The sequence below is a fragment of the Leucoraja erinacea genome, chromosome 13 (genome assembly GCF_028641065.1).
Source record: "Leucoraja erinacea ecotype New England chromosome 13, Leri_hhj_1, whole genome shotgun sequence".
Taxonomy (NCBI): Eukaryota; Metazoa; Chordata; class Chondrichthyes; order Rajiformes; family Rajidae; genus Leucoraja; species Leucoraja erinaceus.
In genome coordinates, this window is record NC_073389.1 from 44679238 (window position 1) to 44702733 (window position 23496).

At 41.3% G+C, this 23496-nt stretch overlaps 1 protein-coding gene across 4 annotated transcripts in view; it reads left to right on the top strand.

Annotated features, from left to right (window-relative positions):
- runx1 (RUNX family transcription factor 1) overlaps positions 1-23496 on the top strand; it is a 171516-nt gene that overhangs the window by 116797 nt on the left and 31223 nt on the right. For 3 of the 4 annotated variants that reach the window (XM_055645101.1, XM_055645102.1, XM_055645103.1), the window contains exons 3-5: positions 6808-7052; positions 8218-8374; positions 9422-9526. In XM_055645101.1, coding sequence (XP_055501076.1) covers positions 6808-7052; positions 8218-8374; positions 9422-9526 — 507 coding nt within the window. Of the gene's footprint in view, positions 1-5701; positions 7053-8217; positions 8375-9421; positions 9527-23496 lie in introns of those variants that run through there. The other variant, XM_055645104.1, reaches the window with a different exon arrangement.

Below are 23496 nucleotides of genomic sequence, written 5' to 3' on the forward strand. Positions count from 1 at the left end.
GGCCCGAAACGTTACCTATTTCCTTCGCTCCATAGATGCTGCTGCACCCGCTGAGTTTCTCCAGCATTTTTGTGTAGCTGGGACATGTTGGCCAGTGTGGGAATGTTGGCCCGAAGGGCCTGTTTCCATTCTATGACTCTATGATTATGAGTCTAAACGGTTGGTGGGACGAGTGTAGCTGGGACATGTTGGCCGGTGTGGGAATGTTGGCCCGAAGGGCCTGTTTCCATTCTGTGACTCTATGACTCTAAACGGCTAATGAGCCGTTAAGTTGAAATTTCTATCAAGTTCTAATACGACCTGCGTGTATTGAATGGGTACGGTAACATTGTGCGTGAATAAAGCCATAAGTACCATGGTCAGCGAAACATTGGGTGCAGGAGTTGAACGGGTTGTAATGCAATGGTTGCTAGCTATGCAATAACATCTTATAGGGGTGCTTGTTTCCTCGGAGCTATGGCATTCATAGAGGGTCCCCTTAAAATCAAGAAGGCGTCTGTACCCTCATTCTCAATAGTGATTTCCCCAAACATTTACTGTAGTCGGGTCGGGTTAGATATCGCAACCAGTGTTCTTTTTCGGAAGTGGCTGATTTGATGCAAGATATTTGTGGGGTCGTGGCTTCTGGGGTTAAATGATCGTGATCTTTATATCGGTCTTGAACCAAACCAGAACCACAGCAGACTCGACCTAATAGATCCCCAGGTGTCGTTGGTGTTTTATTGTCATATGTATCGATACGGAAAAATGACATTCTTACTTGAATTTTTTACTCTGTCATACAGAAAGCACATTTAAAATACACAATGTCTCACTGCCCCCTTGATTAAAACCAAGATTTCAACACAGTAACGCGTTTAAAATTGTACAAATGAGACTGTGAAATATCATTAACAGCAGGATTATCGGTTTATAAATATTAGACTTTCCACACCGAGGGATGCTGTGATTCCAGTCGCTTTGCGAAATTTTTATACGATAATTATACAACTCGCGTTTAAAATTGAGAGGGTCGTTGTAAAAGGTAATCGTCTATTTAATCTCGCCGGCTAACGGGCAGGTGAGTTTCAAATTAAAACGGATCTTGACGATAGGTGTAGAATATTGAATAACCCAAGTGGCAAATTTTCTTCTAATATAAGGTGTGCAAGAACGATGTTGTAACGATGGCTAAAATAGAAGGCATCTTTGCATTTCAAATAAGGTTCCATGTTTTAATGCAGGATGGAAACAAAAACATGCCATCGTCAATTGATTTAGTAAGTACTGACTAGTTATTACTGACTGGAGTCCTTTGCAACCTATCCTTCTTACAGAACGACTCGTATTGCACATTCCACCATAAACCCTGGGTATAAAACCCTGCAATAAGCACTGTTTGGCTCTGCCCACAATCGCTACCCGGGAAATGCGTTTTAAATATATGTTTAACACTCACCGTCTATCTTTTTAGTTACAATAATATTGAAATCATTTCCCATCCATGTCAATGAATTTCCCATTCATTGTGTCCGTTCAGGAGGAGGAAACTCACATTTTTATGTACGTTCGACTGATCATTGATTCCAAGAGAATTATGAATGGTCAGTGTTGTAAAAGAGAAGAGTTTTAAATAACCAAAACTCGATGGTCTATTTTAAAAAGATGTGGCTTTGAGGCAAATTGTACATGGACCAAAAATCTACTTAAATACATTTTCGGATTTCAAGTGCATTTTTGTGGTTTGAACTTTTAACGATGTTGGGGTTGGCCGTTTCGATTATATCCGCATTGTTATTTGGTTGCTTCGCAAAGAATCTGAAGGCACTGCAGACAATGGGATTATTGAAGGACGCTGCAAATCGATAAAGTGAAGTTGGATCACAGGGTAATTTCCCCCACTCTGCCTGCCCACTGAATACGAAATAGGGACCCAGACAATTTAATCAAATATTTACACTCACCATGTGACCTGGAAACATTTAATAATCCCCAGAAGAATCAGTCTCCTCATTAAGATAACAAGGCCTTAGTGACCACATTTACATAATAGACACATGGAGGCGGTAAACTTCTACGCCAGACAAGATAAATACATTTTATTTCGTGTAATATTACACTGTTTTAGTCAAAACGACGATAACACCCCCTAATTAATTTATTGAACTGTACTTAATGTTTTAAATTTTAACTTTTAAGCAACATTTAATTCGCATTAATGCGTAGTTTAACAGAATCCCTTAATCGCCTTCATTAAGATTGATAGATAATTCCTAGATTGTCGCTCTATAAGCAGTTCCGACGTAACCCATGGTTTCTCTAATAAACGGGAGTGAATACACGAGTAGAGTAACGAAAATGACATTTCTATAAATGTGAACTTTACTGTTCCTTAGATTCTGCACACACCACACTAGTGACAGCGGGCAACACGAACTGAAGGGACAGTCTTTGTCACCGGATATAGTTACGTGCATCTGATTCAGGTATACAGCATTGACAAAGTCCTGTGGGGCATTTTGTTGTCAATAAACCTATATAATAAAGCGTCGGGGAAAGCGTCGCAAGAAAAGCGATGAATTGGGCAAACGCCCTGGGACAACCTGTGGCTTTTAAGGTGTAGTGTTTTTAAAGTGGATCTATTTCTGCTGAGCACAACTCAAGATTATTCCCTTTATTAAACCCACCCTTCCTTTTTCTGATTACCCCATCCAAGCTTCCGTTCTACCCTGTTTTCGTTATCTTGGCTACCGTTTCACTAAACTGTCTTCACACGAGACTACTTACTGCTCGCTGTCTTTGATACCGACCATATAGCTCCGGACTGTTGCTTCTGATAACCTTACTGAAGTATGAAGAAGGGTTTCGGCCCGAAACGTTGCCTATTTCCTTCGCTCCATAGATGCTGCTGCACCCGCTGAGTTTCTCCAGCATTTTTTGTCTACCTTACTTGTTGTAATTGTTTGACCCATTAGTTTGCAATAAACCAAACCAAACCAAACTTAACAAACAAAAAAAAACGGCTGAAGTTTATTTTAATGTAGATGCATCTCAGTCAGTAGTCGCACCAACACTTGCTGCAAGGCCGGGAGGGAAACATATTTTGAAAATTGAGTATTGATATTTGGTTTCTGTGGGTGCATTTCAATCCGCTGTTATGGTAGATAATTAGGCGGTCAATTCATTCGAAATTCCATATTTAAATATGAGCAAAAAAAAACTAACATTAATATCACGAGTATGTGAAGTAATTATTCAATTGTTGTGCTCTCTTGGACGAAGCATGGAATCAATTACACGTCAATGAAAATGTATCACACAAGTTACCCGTCGCGGAAATATCGGGTTCAAATTCTTGGAGTCACTGTGAATAGGAAAATCAAAAATAAAAGGCAAACCAGTTGTAAACACATTGCTCTCTACAGAGGCCTCAGATGAAAAGGATGTTTAAATGCATACAGGGGATGATTTTAGTTGATGCCGGATCAAAGAAGAGAGAAAGAATAAACTGGAGACTCGTTGAATTTTAAAAGGTTGGCCGAGCTTTACAAACAAAAATCTATTGCAATTTTGTCAGTAGACATTTATCCTGCCGCCTTGTGCATTTTGCCAAAATAATAATTCAATCTTATGAACATAATTTAATTCATGTGAATCTCCGAAGTTAAATAAAATCAATAATTCTAATTGTCTTGTTAGTTTTGGACATCCAGCATTGAAGCCACAAAGAGGCATATTCTGTGAAATCGACTGGAAAATCATTTTTTTCCCTGAAAAAAAGGCTGCCGCTGCAGTTTTTTCTTAATACTTATATCTTTATTGAGACTCTTCCTGTTTAGTTATAGAAACTGAAATGTACTGCCAAGACATGTAGACATCGCGCAAGGGGTGGTTCGCTCACATGATACGTCTGACACGTGGAATAAAAAAATATACAGTCAGTGTAGTGTTTAATCTGTGAGGAGATAAACTCGCCTACGATGTGGCACAGTCTGTTTTTCTTTCAAAAGGATGTATTGCTTGCCCTGCAAAAAAAATAATAATAATTTAACAGCCAAAAAACAAAACTCCAGTTTTTGCTTTGCTGACAATCTTGTGCAGAGCAGCACCGTTGCTTGAAGGTCCACTGCTGCCCCCTAGAGGCTATCTCTCGGCATTGCTGTACCGCAGCTGCAGTTTTGCTGTGTTGAAGAAAACTAGAAGAGTTGCGTGGGTTGTAGTTTTTTTGTTGCTGTTGCATTTGGTTTATTTATTACATTTTCCACCGTGACAGGAAGCGAACGAGGATTCAGCTCATTGCTCTGCGAATCGTGTTTTAACTCGCGCTTTAACCCCGCGCTCCCCGGTTCTTCTCGCCTCAGCCTCGCAGACAGTAGCGGGATTCCTGCGGTTTCCAAAGGGTCACACACTGGGGACTGTGTGAAATTGAAGTCATACCTGTGCGATTATCAACTGGCAGTCAGACCATTAGTGTCATACTCAAAAATACACAGGCACCAGGAAGTGGCTGGTGCTCTCGGTAGAAGCTGGGAGTGGAAATTGTTGAGCTCCGTGTTTTGAAGCACATTTCTTAATCCTTGTGCTTGAACACATCTAAAACTTTATTTTATTTAAATACAAAGAATAGAGCAGACCTTTATGCTAATTTTCTTTTGATCTTCCACAAGGAGTGTTTTCTGATGACATATGCGTTGTGGTTCCCTTCGTTTCTACAGCTTTAAGATTTTGAAAATTATATTTATCCTGAACATAAACTTATGTAAACTAATGCCCAGATCTAGGAACTACCAGCCACTTCCGCCCTCTGGTCATCCCCTACACTACGTGTGTGTTTGTGTGCTAGAATTGTGGGGATAGCGTTGAAAACCTGGAATCCCAAAACAACATAATACTTAGAACTAAAAAGAGCTTTAAAAAAAAATCACTAATATAAACTCCAAAACGAATGTATGTGTAAATATTTAGCTACCAGTATACAAACAGCGCAGTCAAGAAGAAAAAGGTCGGGATCGTATAGACAAAATATTTCCGAGACTTTTTTGGTTATTTGCTCGTTTAAAACATGTTGCAGGTTTTAGACGAAAATGCATGAAATAGGGAAGGATCCTCTCAAATTTCTCTTTTCTTTCTTTGATCAATGGACTTGGAATAGAGGATAATTATTATTGTTTTAATTTTGAAAATAATCTTCGTTCTGGAGTAAATGGGGTGTGAGATTTTTTTTTAAGCCCACTGGAGATTGTTTGACGTTGGTGTGAGATGCATAAAGTGGTGGAGTAACAGCGGGGACAAGCAGCATCTCCAGAGAGAAGGAATGGGCGACGGTTTCAATTCGAGACCCTTTTTCAGACCCCCTTCAGAGAGTCTTCAGACTTCAGAGAGGAGGATTTCCCATTGTTGGGGTGTGTAGGTATTGACAAGGAGCCGCAGATGCTGGTTTACACCGAAGACAGGCACACGAAAATGCTGGAGTAACTCAGCGGGACAGTCAGGCAGGAATGGGATCCCTCTCTGCAGAGAAGCTGCCTGTCCCGCTGAGTTACTCCAGCATTGTTGTGCTCCATTGATGGAAGTCGGCGCCTGCTGGTGCTCGTGCACGGGGGGGGGGGGGGGGGCTCGCGTGCGGAGACGCGCGCGCGCTCCCGGGCGCGTTCGAAAGCACAAAGGGCGCTCTCTCCCATTGGCTGGAAGCCGTCCAAAAGTCCCGCCCCCGCCCGGGCCCGGATTCTAGAACACGCAGTCGATTGGTCGGCTGGCGGGATATGCAAATCGCCCGGGGTTGCTGCGGGCAGAGACACATCGTCGGGGTTTTTGTGCAGAAATTCCGAGACATTCACCTTAAATCTTAAAGGACAGAGAGAGAGAGAGAGAGGCTCATTCATAAAGAGCTGAAGTGCTCCTGCCAGCGCAGTGTTGCATTTATTTCTACTCACCAGCAAAACAAAAAAGGACATCACCTTAAAAGGAGGAATGCCGATGCAAAAAAAAAAATAGAAGCAACTTATTTATGAGCCAAGAAGTCAATTTCTGCTTTAGCTTTTTTTTTCTTGAAGTTTAAAGACAAAAACTTTATAAAGGTTTTGTGTTATCTGGCGCAGAGTCATCTTCGGGGGCGGGCGACTGCTGCACGAAGTTTCACGTTGGACTGGAGTCTCTATTTCTGTGCGCTTTGAATTTTGGTCAGGGGATTATATATGTGGTGTTTGCACGTCTCAAACCACAGAAGAGCCACAAGGCTAACCGAGCTACAAAACCACGCTGCCCCCAAAAATAAAAGATCTAGAAAGCGAAAGCTGCGAGAATTATTCATTGGCTGTGGAAGGGGGAAAAAGTAACTTGGAATAATTTGCCAAGCGAGCTGCTGTGCTGGATAAAATCACCGTGCATTTTCTTTTTTTTTTGTTTTGTTAAAGAAAGTCGCCTCTTCGTACTTTTTTTACTTTACTCGATAGTCTGCACCGACAGTTTCGGCTAACATCTCCTCGATATGCAGTGGCAGAGCCGCCGTCTATCAGAACCGTGGCCCGGGACTGCAAAGTAAAAGTGGGTCCGACAGCAAGACGTCTACAGGTGGACAGTTTAACCCGCGTCTGGTCGAACTGATCGCACGCCTACGCCTGGGTGCTTGCGGCCGAAACTAGCGCCGGAGACTCGAGCGAAACCTTCACCACTCCAGAGACTGTGGGTCGCAGGTGGATTGAGGGAGGGAGAGAGACAGAGAGAGAGAGACAGAGAGAGATCCTCGCACGGACCAAGTTGCAGCCCGGTGTTTTGAGAATTTTTGTCTTTGAGATTTGCTAAGCTTTGTTGTGATGCGTATCCCTGTAGATACCAACACCAGCCGCCGGTTCACGCCGCCTTCCACCACGCTCAGCACGGCGAAGATGAGCGACCCTCTCCCGCTGGCGCCGCCGGACAGCGTTCTCGGCAAACTGAGGCCGGCCGATCGCAGCATGGTCGACGTGTTAGCCGATCATCCAGGAGAGCTGGTGCGGACCGACAGTCCAAACTTCCTCTGCTCCGTCCTACCCACGCACTGGAGATGTAACAAGACCCTTCCTATCGCATTTAAGGTAAACCCAATGTGCCTCCGTGTGAATTCTTCGGTGAAACTCAATAGCGTCTGCGGTGGTTGCAACTGAATCTTAACTGAGTCGTGCAGCCCAGTTTAAAGACCAAACAAAAAGTTTAGTATTGCCTCTGTGTATATAAATGACAATATTTGGCACAGATTAATGAAGAGGGGAAAAGTGGCTCAGACTATTCAAAACTCGATTTTTTAAAGATATTTTCTCCTCAGAGTAACATTCAGAGTAACATTGTAATGGTCTTCGATAACGTTTTCTTACAAACCGGATTATAATAACTGCCACCTCTCCTACCCCGCTCACCCTTCCCTCTAGCAGCTACAAACGCGGGCTTCCCACAGTCTTGAACGGAATTACAACAGGGTATAGTAAAAAAACACACACACGCATAGGGTATTTTATAAGAAACTGAAGTGAGAACAGGCGAGACTCAGCGGGACTTTTCCTGCATGAACTCATCTTCTTGACTCACTTAAGATAGACACAACATGCTGGAGTAACTCAGCGGGACAGGCAGCATCTCTGGACAGAAGGAATGGTTAACGTTTCGGGTCGAGACCCTGCTGCATGCATTCATTCCTTTTCTCCAGTGATGCTGCCTGTCCCACTGAGTAACTCCAGCATTTTGTGTCTATCTTCGGTTTACACCAGCATCTGCAGTTCTTTCCTACAACGTTATTGACTCACTTATTAGGCGCCGCGTTGTTCTGAAAGAGTCATGATATGAGGGAAAATGTGCTTGTGGATAAGGGGTGCGGGTGGGGGAGATGTGGAATATTTGGAGGGTTTGGGGAGTGAATTGTTGTAAGGATTCACCAAGCTGTCGAGTTCCCTGTCTCTCTCTCTCTCTCTCTCTCTCTCTCTCTCTCTCTCTCTCTCTCTCTCTCTCTCTCTCTCTCTCTCTCTCTCTCTCTCCTCTCTCCTCTCCTCTCTCTCTCTCATCTCTCTCTCTCTCTCTCTATCTCTCTCTCCCTCTCTCCTCTCTCTCTCCTCTCTCCCTCTCTCTCTCTCTCTCTCTTCTCTCTATCTATCTATCTATCTCTCTCTCCATCTCTCTCTCCTCTCTCTCTCTCTCTCTCTCTCTCTCTCTCTCTCTCTCTCTCTCTCTCTGTGTACCTTGCCTGATCTGAGCTCGTCTCCCGGAATATAGGTGGTTTCCCTGGGAGACGTTCCCGACGGGACTCTGGTCACGGTCCTGGCCGGCAACGACGAGAACTACTCGGCAGAGCTGCGCAACGCCACGGCTGTCATGAAGAACCAGGTCGCCCGTTTCAACGATCTGCGATTCGTCGGCCGGAGTGGACGAGGTAGTCAAAGTAAAAACAGAATGACCAGTTGCCCACACCTTCGCTGCTACCCCGCCGGTTATGTTTTCGCAAACCTCCCGTCAACGTAAACACTCGCACATAATAGAGTATCAGGTAGCAAAGTGACCTGGGCCTGATAAACACATGATTCTGCTCAATGTGGATTATGTATACCAGGTTGTGTTAGTTCCACACCGACCGCCACATGGAGCTGTCAGTACAATATCCAGACTATTGACAGTCTGCTGAGGGGCTTGGTGCTATTTTAGGAGATTGGTGTTAAGGTTTGGGTGAGGCGGTTTGGGGCGGGGGGGGGGGGGGGGGGGGGGGGGGGCGGGGAATCACTCAGATTTTAACGCAGGGAGTTTTGCAAAATAAAACACGACCATGTAATCCACACGGTCACGATTTAAGGAGATCCGATCTGCTTCTTTGGGCCTTTCACCCCCTCTCCCAATGCCGGCTTTGGGAATAACCAGGGATTTGCCCTGAAACTTCGCTGTTATCCAAATATTTCCATCGTTCACAATGGCCCGGAAAAATCAAACCGCAATGTTAGCAGTTGAATTTATAACTCATTGCAAAAATCAATTTAAGCCACTTGAAACGCCAGATATTATATATTACATTTTACTGCCACGTTAAGAAAATATATATTTTTAAATACACGTTAAATATAAGGCACTTTTAAAAGACAAAAACTGAGATAAGCCAATTTTTTAAAAGATGAAGGATACTGAATAAATTCAATAGAACATTTGTTCTTAACTACAAATTGTAATACGCTCTTCTAATATCACGGAAAATTTGCAATGATGGACTTTATTCATGTGATGAAAAACAGTTAACAGATGTTAAGGAACAAATAATGCTGTGACAATCGTTCTTTAAAGTATTTAGAGATAGACGCTGGAATTAACGGTAAAAGTGTTCAGTTCGGACTGATTTTTTAATTCAGTTTTTATCACGGGCAACATGTCGCCATTGTTTCCTGAACCCTACACGTTACTGTAACCTGCTCATTCGTTGCTGTGCCCCATGTTTCAGGGAAGAGCTTTACGTTGACCATCACCGTGTTCACAAACCCTCCTCAAGTCGCCACTTACCACCGGGCTATCAAGATCACCGTGGACGGGCCCAGAGAGCCCAGAAGTGAGTACCTGAAGTTCTCATTCCGTTTTTTCATTCCTCTGAACGGGCGGGACTTAAGCGCTGTCTCCTGTACCATGTTTCCACAATGATACCGCAAGACAGGGGGTTTCTAGAGCAGTTTCCCGTTGTACGATTTGCCCTTCAACCGTTCCAATGTTACAATGTGCAACGGCTCTAGAGAACTATCCGCTGCTTGGGGCAGCTGCCGTATCCCCACAGACAGGTGACTTCTGGTTGTCTTAAGACAAACCAAAGTATTTCACAAAGATTCATTATTCCCACCGATAGTTTTGTGGTGCGTGGACCACATGTAGGAACGTTAGCAGGAATAAATGAAGCGCGCACATTGAACAGATATCGTTCAAGTGAAAACGTTTAATAAACAATAAGTCCACGGATACCGAGCGTTTAAAAAAATATTCATCAGGTGTATGACATCCTTTATCCACCAACAGATTCTTAAGGTGCAACAATTTTCATAATTCTCTGTGATTCTTTGGGGGTTAGTTTGATGAATATATATTTAAAATAAGTTTCATCCATTAAATACCAAGTAAAAAAACGTTACTAGCATTAACATGTGAAACATATTAATGCGAGATTTTTTTTAAATTAAGCGAAAACGGAGTATTTATTAAAGCACCTTCACACGCCGCAGCTTAAAGCAAAGCATTATATTACCCATGTGTATAATACAAACGCATACATTTCCCCAAAGGTTCTTTTTATTTAAACGGTCAAATATTGTTGTGGAATTATGTCCCTTAAAATATTGAGACATCTCACCGAGATCTTTTTAACATGGCTGTATTTCGAAGGTTTTATGCCACATTATAGGTTGTAGGCACAGGGAATTTTCCTGGTATTTTGCGTCCATTTGTAAAAGCACTTCCAGTGATAAATAATTAAGGAAAGCAGACCTCTTAACAACAAGCAACCTAATGTATAGTTCACTTCAAGCACCTTTAGATCATTTAGCTCAGTTCTGATGTAATTGTATTTGCTACAGAATATGCCGTTAGTCACACATAATTATATCACATTTTAAATATTGCCAGACTATAGCAAGGGAATCTCTGATTACATATTAATGAATAACAATTATGACCATCAATATTTTACAAAAAAATCACCTGAGGAGGTAAATAAAAGTCTTCAGAATGTTATTTGCACTCATCTTAATATTGGTCCAAAACATTAATCTTCGTTATTAAGTCCTTATTAAGCCCTTCGTTATTAAGTTTTTAGCCCTTAAGATACAATAGAATCAAAACAATCAACGAAAAATGACTAGTTTTGTGTCCGATGCAGATTATTTTAGTCTCCCTTGCATGACATAGAGTAGATATTCACTCAGGGTGAATATTTTAAAACGTAGTACTGATGTGATTAATATATTTAATAAAAAAACATGTAGGTCTAATTGCAGAATTAGGTTAACGTGTCATTTTTACTTTGATATTTCAATACTTACTATTGAACTTATTTGTTCGTGCTCGGATTTTTTTGTAGCGCAAGACTAAATTATAGCATTTAATGTAGTGTTAATATTAAGCATTTCACAGGGAGATGACAATGAAATTGGTCACAAATGGCAAATATAAGATAGTGGCAAATAAATAGTAAGCAGTAAGGGTGGCACAATTACAGGAGAATACAGTGCATGTTACATTCAGTTTTGAGATGCTTTTACATCATGATGTTTCTAACTAAATTGTATAGTGTATTATTGATCATTAATTTGATCACGTTTCTTTATAACTTCCGATTTTACTGGTACATTGGTAACTTCAGATTTAGTCATTTCAAACATCATGAATACAATCCATCTCAAAATACTTTATTTTACTTAACGCCAAGCTTTGGCTAGGTTTAATACACCAAACAAAATGATTCAACAAAACCTGAAATGTATTGGAATGATTTAATTTGCCATCGTTCAAAAATAAGACATTAGTAATTCCAATGATCCTACCTTTTAATTTTAATACTTAAAAAAGTATTCTTTTTTTGCCAGCAGAATATATTCAATCAGAAGTATTTAATCTTAGCTATCTCAAAGTTTTAAGATTATTTGTGCAGTTTGGACATCAGGTAGGTAGTGATGATGAGCTTATCATTAGAAGAATATGAAAAGATATAGCTTTCTCGGTGATTATCTTTTTTTCTTAAAATACTAAATTAATGATCATGCTGTTATCACGCTGTATACATAAAAATATTTATGTTGAATTTAAAGTTATTTTTACTGGTAGTAATTAATAGTAAATGACAAATTCCAGATTTTCTCTATGTAGAAGTGTAGATTCTGTGTTGTAAAATGTATATCAGGCTTACATCTGAAAATATCAAGAATAAAGAATATTTCTGAGCATTAGGATTTTTACATCTACATGAATTACAATAAATTATGATGCACGGTTAGGATATTTTTTGGGGAGTAAATATGGAATTAGTCTTTTTATTTATGAGTGGCAGATTATCCTTTCACCCATTCATCCAAACCACAGAATTACCTTTGATCTCGTGTTCAGTACACATCAAAAAAACCAACAGATTTCAGATAAGAAATAATCTCAATTCACCGCCAAACCACAGGGTTGAGAAAGTCCTTTCTATAAACTGAAGCTGCGCGAGATTCAATACAAGATGCCATAAGCGTGCATACCTGATCAACTACCGTAATCAGGAATTTCATAAATGATTATCGAGGAAATTAAGATTTAATATCCAATATTATAATCTTGATATTATATTGTAATATGGATTCTACAGTGGGATTTACTTAAGATATTATACATACACATGATACTGCATTTTGTTAACTGTTTCATTTCTGGCATGGTTGTTTTACCTGCAAAATGCTTTAAACACAGTTAAACTGATGTCATATTAGGCATATTTTGGGCAAATCATTCAGATTTTTACAGAAACTGCTACTTTTCTGCCTTCAAGTCTTTTAATGTAACATTGGTTTACCAGGGCAGTAGTCCACACCATTTAGGTAAGTGAAGCAATTTGCTGGGGGCCATATTGCATCAAATCCCTGACTATAGTGTGGGGATTTTTACAATGCCTTCCCACATTTCACAGTGTTGTGATAAAGAATGATGCTCGGCACTGGAGATCCATGGGGTCAAGTATAAATAAATAAATAATACGAAGCATTTAAATATTTTAGCACAAATTATTGTTTAATCTCCACATGTGGATATTATTCAAACTCAGATCCAAATATTCCACTCTTGAAAGAATAACTGCAGCTTTTTGCTTGGTTTATTTTTTTCTAATTTCTCCTTTAGATGGTAGAAGCCAATCGCGATCATCAACACTGGTAAATTGTAGAGAAACAGCAGAATTTAGAGCCAGTTTAAAGGCTTTTTTTCCTTCTTTTTATTTATTTTGGTGTGTAGATCACAACTTTTCCCAAATTCTGCATTAAGATCGATGGTTGAAATAGCCACTGTTGTAGACCCTCCCTACAATGGACCACAGGGGAGGTAGCGTCTGTTATTTCTGATTGTCTGCCATGACCAAGGAAGGTAAATGTTAACCTGTTCAACCTGAGGCCGGGTGGGAAGAAATGAAGTATTAGAAAGAAGGGGGGTGGGGTTTAAACGAGTGGGAGTTTATAGGCCGGGGAGCTGCAGAGTCCCCAGCTCCACACACGGTACACTAGGATTGGGCCTGGTACACACGTCACCTCCACGCTGCACCCTCCCTAAGCTCCTGCAACTGGAAGTTCCCACCATGTGGCGGCAGCTCAATGGGTAACCTGGCGAAAGTGGGGGGGGTGCAACTGGAGCCTCACGCCGTTACTAGGCGACCAAGGCACACGTTGCCAGGGCAACGCAGATGCAGTAGGCCGCACTGCATCTGCATCCAACACCCCAAGTCATCACTTTGTGGCAGCCGCTGCAAACCCATGCCCAATGCAACGCTCTTGAGAAGATAGACACAAAATGGTGGAGTAGCTCAGCGGGACAGGCAGTATATCTGGAGAGAAGGAATGTGGGACGTTTCGGGTCAAGACCGTTCTCTTCAGAAGTGTTATATTGCTCCCTCTCTCTCTCCATGTTCCGCTGCCCAACACTATGCTAACCACCACCACCACGAACTGACACGTAGATCCACCATAGCCAAAATAGAGGTCCGTAATTGTGAGGGTTTACTGTAATGATAATATTCAGCTCTTGATTCCAGTTATTTTTGAATATCATATTCTGAACAATGTGTGATCTAAGGAGTCTGCTGATGGTGTACTTCTGCTGCACAGGCCTGTGTGAGTTTAAAATGATTTTGTAGAATATATCAGTGTTTGACACTTTTACACATGACAACAGCTCGAAAATCTTTTAATACCTTTTGCCATTTTTGATTATTTTAACTCAAACGTTGATTCATTTGTATAGTTATACAGCATGGATATAAGCCCTTCAGCCTCTGTGGTCTATACTGACCAAGTTGGCATTCTGGGCTAGTTCCATTTGCCTGCATTTGGCCCACAATTGTTTCTACTTCTAGAGCATCATCTGGTAGGTTATTCAACATAAAGAGTGAAAGAGTTGCTCCCGATGTCCCGCTTAAATCTCTCCCTTCTCACCGTAATCTTAGGCCCTCTAGTTTTAGAATCCTCTACCTTGGAAAAAAACAACTGTGAGCATTCTCTTTATCCATGCCCCTCATGATCTTATGCACCTCAATAAGCTCACTCCTCAAACTCCTACGCCCCAAAGATAAATGTCCCAATCTATAAAACCTCTTCCAAAATGCTATTTGTCTCAACTCACAGAGCTATAAAACAAGCCTTTCTGCCCAACTCATCCAAAATGTCAACTTTTTATTTATCCTTTTTAGTATGTAATTTTGCCACACATCACTAATTACAATTAGGTGAAATTCTGCACAATATTTACCTCATGCTTTAGTTTCTTTTGGTCCCTATTGTTATACTCCCTTTTCTCCTAAAGATATTAACTGCTCATTAGAATACATCTCCTCAAATGCTACTTAGTCTAGGGTCATTCATTCAAGTGGTAATGTTACACATGTCAGTTATCAAAGTGAGTATTTGGCAGTGGGTTTGTCTGGAGCTGGGCCTAAACTTGTTTTTGATCTCTCCTTAACTGTACAGACATCAAAAGACATCAGATTGTTTTCAAAGTCACTGTAACAGCTGTAGTCAGTGATAACTGGAAGTGAGAGGGCATGAAGTTCTCCACTAGTTGGATTCGTATTTGTCATAAAGGGTGATGCATATGATTTCAGAGTAATTTGATTAAATGAAAGTGTAGCACAGTGGAACAGCTAATACCATACGACCTGGGACATGGGTCCTATCCTGATCTCCAGTGATGGCTGTGGAGAGTTTATACATTCTGTGGCCACATGTGTTTCTTCTGGGTGCTCTGGTTTTCCACCACATCCCAAAGATATGTGGGTGGATAGATTAACCGGTCAATATAAGTTACCACTTGCACGTGGGTAGGTGGTAGATTCTGAGGGGAGCAGATTAGAATGTGGGGAGATTAAAATGGGATTAATGGAGAATTTATGTTCACTGGGTAGTTTATAGTTGGAGCGGACTTGATGGAGTGAAGGGCCCTTTTCTATGCTGTATCTCCATGGGTTTGGACACGTTTTAATTTGTTTTGAGTCTTTACCAATTGTCAAACAGACACATTTCGGCAGCACATTGGCACAGCAGTAGAGTTGCTTTCTTACAGTGCCAGAGTCCTGGGTTCAATACTGACTACAGGTGTTGGCTGTACAAAGTTTGTACGTCCTCCCCGTGTCCTCCGTGGGTTTCCCCTGGGTGCTCCGGTTTCCTCCCACACTCCAAAGACGTACAGGTTTGTTGGTTAATTGGCTTCGGTTAAATTGTAAATTGTCCCTAGTGTGTATAGAGTAATGTATGTGTATGGGGATTGCTAGCCGGTGTGGACTCAGTGGGCCGAAGGGCCTGTTTCCACTCTGTATCTCTAAACTAAAACCAGCATGAGTAGTTCCACCAGCTCTTTAAATGATCATAATTAGTTACATTGTTTATATATCCCACTCTTGGATTATTGACTTCATATCATTACAGCAATTAATATAAATTCACACCATTTAATATTTTTATGAAGCTTTGAAACCTCCGAACAATTTTTCCTTCATCTGACTCCTGCAAATTTTTTTAACAAAATGACAAATAACTTGTGGGAGGGGGGGAGAAATTAGGTTTGGATTTAAGAGCCATTCTGTGATTGTACCCAAATGAAATTGGCATATTAGTGTCTAAGCCATGGCATCTTGTCTGAAAACGAATGCATTATGTGTGTATTGCTTGAAGAATCCAGTTAAATGCACAAACATATTTATAGTGTCAGGAATATTATTAATTTCTATACAAACTGAAAGGCATATCACTGCCAAAAAAGCATCAATGAACGAGATAATATTCGGTAGCCTGTATTAGTATGCCCTGCAGGAATGAGACCATTGGTCAATCCAATGTCACTTTTAAATAAGATACATTTGAATCAGATTAGATTACGTATATTTAAAAAAAAATCCTGACATTTTTGCCTCTATTTTTATTGAGTTGAAAATCCTAGAAGAATTTCCACACACTGCATCTCTAAGTGTAGGTATTCAAAGCCAAGAAATTATTGTTTCTACTATACACACACATCGTTAGCACCTTTGTGTGACTTTTCTCTGCAATAAAACCGTTTGAAATAAGCAAGGTCTCTGTTAAAACAGTGATTGGGGAATAACAAATATTAAGCTCAATGGAAATACCGTACAACATCCTATTGCCGAAACTGGCTAATTAAATTTTTTGCTATTCTAACAGAAACATTCATTTATTTACAATAAATAGATAAACATCCATAAAAATAGTGAACCAAGAAATGACTTACAGCCATTACTGCCAACATAACTTACTGTGTGTTTCCCAGTATCAGCAGTGGTCATTAATAGATTTTTAACTGTAAACTATCTATGTAACTAGCTTCCTGACCGTTTGCAATGTTACAGGCATATTAAATATTTTCCTGTTAATATCATAAACTAACTTCTATGGTTAAGAAGCTGACAGCATTTTGGTTACATGCTGATCTATTTAAGGGACAAAGGCTTTGAAAGAGTCATGTCTCTGGAAACACTAACCGTAGTTTTTAAAAGTTGAAACGAGGGCAAAATATTGTTTAGCTTGAGGAATTGGTATTATCAGACTGAACACTTGTTATGAAGGGGGTACGAATTAAAGTATTTTATAAATAAATAATTTACTCAGGGCTCTGAGCTCATTTCTCACTCTTCTACCTCTTTCATTGAAAAGAACTGAAAAGCATGTCAGGATATTTTAAAATTCTTTGCTGCTGTTAAATATTTTTCAAAGCAAGGTCTCTGTTCCAAAGTAGGAAATGTAGCAGTCAATTTGTGAATGAAAAATCCCTATGCACAGCACTGACCAGTGTTGATTAAGGAATAAATGTTGGGCAGGTCATTTAAGAGGAGCTTTTCTGTATCATTTTGAGGTAACGGCAAAGGGTCTTTTCAAAAACACATGACAATGCAGATGGTGTGGCCCTGCTAAGGCAACACAGCATTCCCTCAGTCATCTTACAGTGTGGTGCACTAAGATGTGGCATCAGACTTCACCACACAACCTTCTGATTACCAACAAGAATGCTCTCACACCAAATAATGTTCTGATTCATTGCTGAAGGGCATTTATGTGTTTGAGAGCACATACCAATGCATCGATTTACTGTAACTATAGATGTTGATGAATATCTATCAATATACGAGTAGGAACATAGTCTGAAGAAGGGTCTCGACCCGAAACGTCACCCATTCCTTCTCTCCAGCGATGCTGCCTGTCCCGCTAAGTTACTAGGAACATAGAATTGCAGACGCTGGTTAATACACAAAATAATACACTCTACAACTCAATGACTGTGTGATTTTAAGCACACATGCGCAGACACACAGACAATGAAACAGACACAGGCATGCAGGTATGTCAACTCAGACCTACCCACTGGGGCGGATTAAGGCTCACTGGTGCCCTAAGCACTGATGGTAGTGCCCCCCTCCTTTCCACACTGACCCAATCCATTTTAATTGTTGACCTTGTGGTACACCTGGGAAGATAACCCTAGGGTGCACCATAATCAAGAAACAGAACATTATGATCAATTTGCACTAGTTTTATCAATTTTTTTTTTTTTACAAATCTTCATTTGTTTTTTTTTCTTTTCACCCTTTTCCCAACTTTGTGGTGCCCCCTTTGGTCCTGGTGCCCTAAGCACGTGCTTAGTCTGCTTAATGGTTAATCCGCACCTGCCTACCCACATGTTGGGACATAAAGCGTTGGAGTAACTCAGCAGGTCATGCAGCAGCTCTGGAGAACATGGTCTCAAACTGAAATGTCACCTATCCATATTCTCCAGAGATGTGGCTTGACCTGCTGAGTTACTCCAGCACTTTGTGCCCCAATATGTGGGTAGGTCTGTGTGGACATACACGCATGCCTGTGTCCGTGTCTGTTTCTTTGTTCGTGTGTTTAAAATCACAGAGTCATTGAGTTGTGGAGCACAGAAACGGGTTCTTCAGACCAACATGTCTATGCAAATCATTTTGTCTGTTTGCCTGCATTAGGTCTGTATTGTTCTATGGATGTCTGACTTGCTGAATTACTCCAGCAGTCTGTTTTTTGCTCAAGAGTCCAGCATCTGCAGCCGCTTGTGCCTCTGTATCATTCTATCCCTTGCCCGTTCAAGTGCCGTGTATGTGTATGTTTGTGTTTGGATGCATATTCCTGCAACTAGACTAGTTGGAGTAACTCAGCAGGTCAAGCGGCAACTCAGGAGAATATGGATAAGTGTAAGTGCAGATGTGCATGTACTTGTGTGTGGAGCAAATGTGTGAATGTGGCTATGCATCTGTGTGCGTACAGATGTGCTGCATGCAAGGTTATGAAGGTCGGGGTTCCTGTACATTAGATGTGACGCACATGCGTGTGTTTGTTCATGGGTGTCTATGTGGATGTGCTTGTGTATATGTGGTTTTGTGTGTGTGTGTCTCCGTGTAAGTGTCTGTGTGTGGGCAGATGTGACTGTGTGTGGTGTGTGGGTGTTTATGGAAGCAGAAAGGGTAAACAAACAACGAGCAGTTTTATTTGGTTCTCACAAACTCGCTCAGTTATCACAAGGTTAATGCTGAGAATTATACAGCAACGTAGATTCATCTGGATCTGATCGCAAAGCCAACTGGAGCCCATCCAAGCAACATGATACATTTTTACTAAATTGATGAGCATCATTATTCTATCCCGATTTAAACATTTTCAGCTCTTTCTTGTAACGGATCTGTACTATAGTGGTGACGGCACATTATGTTTTCTCCCCACAGCCGCATCTTTAGTTTGATCAAATTTAAACAAAGGTCTGGAATGGAGGTTATAGACAACATTGTGGGTTATATGTGTAGGCTGTATAACATAATTATGTCTGTGCTTGAACTAGGGAGCCTATCCCTGTTAACTTGAAAAGCATTTTGCTCATACATACTATGACATCCTTTCTTTGGTGTAGGAAGGAACTACAGATGCTGCTTTAAACCGAAGGTAGACACAAAAAGCTGGAGTAGCTCTGCAGGTCAGACAACAACCCTGGAGAAAAGGAATAGGTGACGTTTCGGGTCGAGACCTTTCTTCGGACTGAGAGTCAGGGGACTGTCTGAAGAAGGGTGTTGATCCGAAACGTTATCGATTTCTTTGCTCCAGAGATGCTGCCTGACCCGCTGAGTTACCCCAGCTTTTTGTGTCCATCCTTCCTTTAGGATGGATTCAGGCTAATTATGGGTTTTTATCAGACTGGGTTACACTAATATCTCTGTTTACTAGTTGGTCAGGGTAGACTGGACCCATTCATGTACACTGCTAATTGTCTGATGTTATGAGGATCTCAAAATTAAATCTGTGCCAATAGGACAGTGTAAAGGTGACAATGTGAAGGTGGGCTGGCTGGGAACTCTGTGAACTCTATAATTTTATCCTTCGAGGTTGGCTTTGCAGGATTGCACAGCTGTTGTGAAGGCTGTGTTATGTGATACTGCTTCCTTGAGGTGGTCCTGCCGCTGAAGTTAAATCCTGAACTGACACATGCTTGGCTCCAGCAGGTCTTTCTGCACATTCCTGTTGACACAAAGCCAGCGTCATTGTGCAGCCATGCACTACCCTGTGCAGAACTCCACACCCGTGTCCTGACTCGTACCATCTCACTCATGCATCAGCCTTGATCAGTATGGTTGTAACCTTATAATCTGATAGAGGTGTATAAAATCATGAGAGGAATAGATCAGGTGGACGCACAGAGTATCTTACCCAGAGTAGGAGAATCAAGAACTAGAGGGCATAGGTGTAAGGTTAAGGAGGAATGATTTTCTAGGAATCTGAGGAGTAACTTTTTTACACAAAGGGTGGAGGATGGATGGAACAAGCTGCCAGAGGAGGTAGTTGAAGCAGGGACTATCGCAATGTTTAAGAAGCAATTAGACAGGTTCATGGAAAGGGCAGGTTTGGAGGGTTATGGGCCAAACACAGGTAGCGGGGACTAATATAGATGGGACATGTTGGTCGATGTTTGGGCAAGTTGGGCGAAGGGCCTGTTTCTGCACTCTGTGACTCTGTGACTCTATAACAGGGCCTTTGGCCCCACAATGTCCATGCTGAATATGATGCCAAAGTTAAACTGATCTCCTCTGTCTGCACGCAATCCATATCCCTCTATTTCCTGTATATCCATGTGTTGATCTTAAAGCCTCTTAAATGCCTCAATCATATTTGCTTCCAGCACCACTCCTGGCACCACATTCCAGGCATCTACCACTCCATATAAAAAAAAACATATCCTGCACATCTTTAAGCTTTGCCCCTCTCACCTTAAAACTGCACCATCTAATCTTTGACATTTCCACCCTGGGAAAAAGGTTCTGATTGTCTGCCCTATATTTCCCTCTCATAATTTTATATTGAGTCATAGAGTGTGGAAATAGGCCCCTCAGCCCAACTTGCCGACACCAACCAACATGTCCCATCTACACTAGCCCCATCTGCCTCTGTTAGGCCTATATCCCTCTAAACCTATCCTACCCATGCACCTGTCTAAATGTTTCTTAAACATTGTTATTTAAACGCATACTTCTATCAGGTCTCCTCTCAACCTTTGGCATTCCAGAGAAAACAATTAAAGTCTGTCTAAACTTTTCTTGCAGCTAATACCCCCTAATCCAGACAGCATACTTGTAAATAAGGGATTACTAAGGGACCAACGCATAGCCAGTGATGTTTTGAAACCAATCGGACATTAAACCAGGTAATCACTTGGTTTCTCCACAGACTCTATTGGAAGATTGAGAAGCTGGTTTGGCATCTCAAACAATGATTGGGCCTGAACTGTTGACACGGAGAAGAGATGAGCTCATCATTTTTTCATGGGGAGGGGGGTTAAACATGCTGCAAACTGCTGAATGGAGAAGCGGGAACAAGTTAAATGATGTAAACTGTCATCTCTGTGAAGCAACACAAGTCATTGTAAAAACAAGATTGTGCAAATAATAAAGATGATGAAACAGAGAGAAGTGGCAGGTCTGATATGAAAACAGGATATGGTGCATCCTTCTTCTGAGATGCTGCCTGACCCATATACTGCTCTTTCTCCAACTTAATGCAAGTACGATTGTGGCTCAGAGTATTCAGATTTCAGACCATAATTAATTTTCCAAAAGAGTCACAGTTTTGCAGACAGAACTGTAAAATAATCTCAAATCAGATTTCCTCATGTTTCAACCTTTATGATTCTTCAGAACTATGATCTTCTTTCCAATGTAAACTTTAGAAACTGAACTTCAACTTTATTCTGGGCGTGTACCAAAAATACTACCATGTGAGTTTAGTTTAGTTTAGTTTTCATTTAGTTCAGAGATACAGCGGGGAAATGGGCCCTTCTGCGCCAATTGGTACTAACGTACACTTTAGGGACAATTTATAGAAGCCAAACTACCTGCACGACTTTGGAATGTGGGAGAAATCCCATGCAGAAGCTCCCGGAAAAATCCCACGAGGTCACAGGGAGAAAGTGCAAACTCTGTACAGACAGCACCCCGAGTGAGGATCGAAACCGGGTCTCTGGCGCTGCAAAGCAGCGAATCTACCGCTGAGCAAATGTGCCGCCCTAATAAGGGTCTTATTAAATATTTTAAAATGATAATAATATGTAAAATATAAATCTGTTGGCCTTTATTATCATGTTTGCCCCCTTGTGGTCACTTATTTTTAGTGTAACTTCAACATCTTAGAAGATGAATCTGCAATGTGCATAGTCTGCAGCAGAGAGATTTCCTGCTGGTCTCTCGTGCTAAGTGTGTGGGGGAGCATTGGCTGTGAGGTGTACTCACATCCACACTCCTGTGGCCTTCTGTGGAACTAACAGTGGCACAGCTGTAGAGTCGCTGCCTCACAGTGCCAGAGGCCCACGTTCAAAACTGACCACGGGTAATGTCTGTATGGAATTTACACATTTTCCCTCTGGGCGCTCCTGTTTCCTCCCTCATCCCAAAGACATGTGGGTTTGTAAGTTAATTGGCCTCTGTATGTTGCACCTAATGTGTAGGGAAAGTTGGATAACATAGAACTTGTATGAATGGGTATTCAATAGTTGACATGAACTTGATGGGCAGAAGGGCCTGTTTCCATACTTTTTCTTGAAGTGTGTGAAGCTCAGTACAAACCTGTGGATAACACCACCACACAAGGCCTGTGGTACCGAGTAAAGACAGATTGCCCCTCCTTCGTTTTAAAAAAAACCCCAGTAATAATCAAAGATACTAGAGGAGTATCTGGTAAACATGCAGTTGAAACAGTGAACAGAGGAATTTCCCTCCAAATGCTTCAGTGTAGCCATTGGCTGCAACAATGTGAATGAGTGGTTCTCCACGTACATGCACAATATCTTGAGCATTCAATCACACCCTTCTGAGCATTCAATCCCAGTATTTCTGAGGTGTCAGCACAGGCAGCCAGAGGGTGAGAATTTGTTTTAATTTAAAATAATCTTTTGCCCCTATGCTACCAGCAATTACTGAGAATCAGAATATCTAACACAGGTGCTTAGAGTAGTGTACTCCATTCATTAACTGAAATGTCTAGGCAGTTCAATGGGCTGCATAATGGACACATTATCTATTGTGTCCAACAGGACGGCACGGTGGCGCAGCGGCAGGATTGCTGCCTTACAGCGCCAGAGACCCGGGTTCGATCCTGACTGCGGGTGCTGTCAATACGGAGTTTGTACGTTCCCTCCATGCCTGCATGGGTTTTCCGCAGGTTCTCCGGTTTCCTCCCACACTCCAAAGACATACAGGTTTGTAGGTTAATTGGCTTCGGTAAAAACTGTAAATTGTCCTTGATGGTGTGGTGTGTGCTAGTGTAACGGGGATCGTTGGTTCGAAGAGCCTGTTTCCGTGCTGTATCTCTAAACTAAACTGAATGAAACTAATTTTAGACATGTACTACTTGTTGGCACTGTTTTTTGCCAAGTGGGGAAATATGGATTATTTTGCTTCTACTACTTAATGTCCAGTCAGTCTATCAATACATTTGTTTGCAATGGAAAGAAAAGTTTATTTCACCAGCCGATTCCCAAGCGCAGAAAGAGTAATTTGTAAACATTTTATCTGATGCAATCAAATATTTTTACTATTTTGGGAAATGCCAAATCTAGTTATAATTATGGCAAATGTTGTACAGCGAAGTTGCATTTTTTCTTAGGTAGGCAAATGTCAATGGAGTTGTTTCCTGTTGCAATATCTGCAAGTCACTTCACACACACATCATACATTACTGATAGTTGACGTGTGTAAAGTGTTGATACTTGTGCAACTCTGCTCAAACCGTTTTATATGTAGAACAAAGC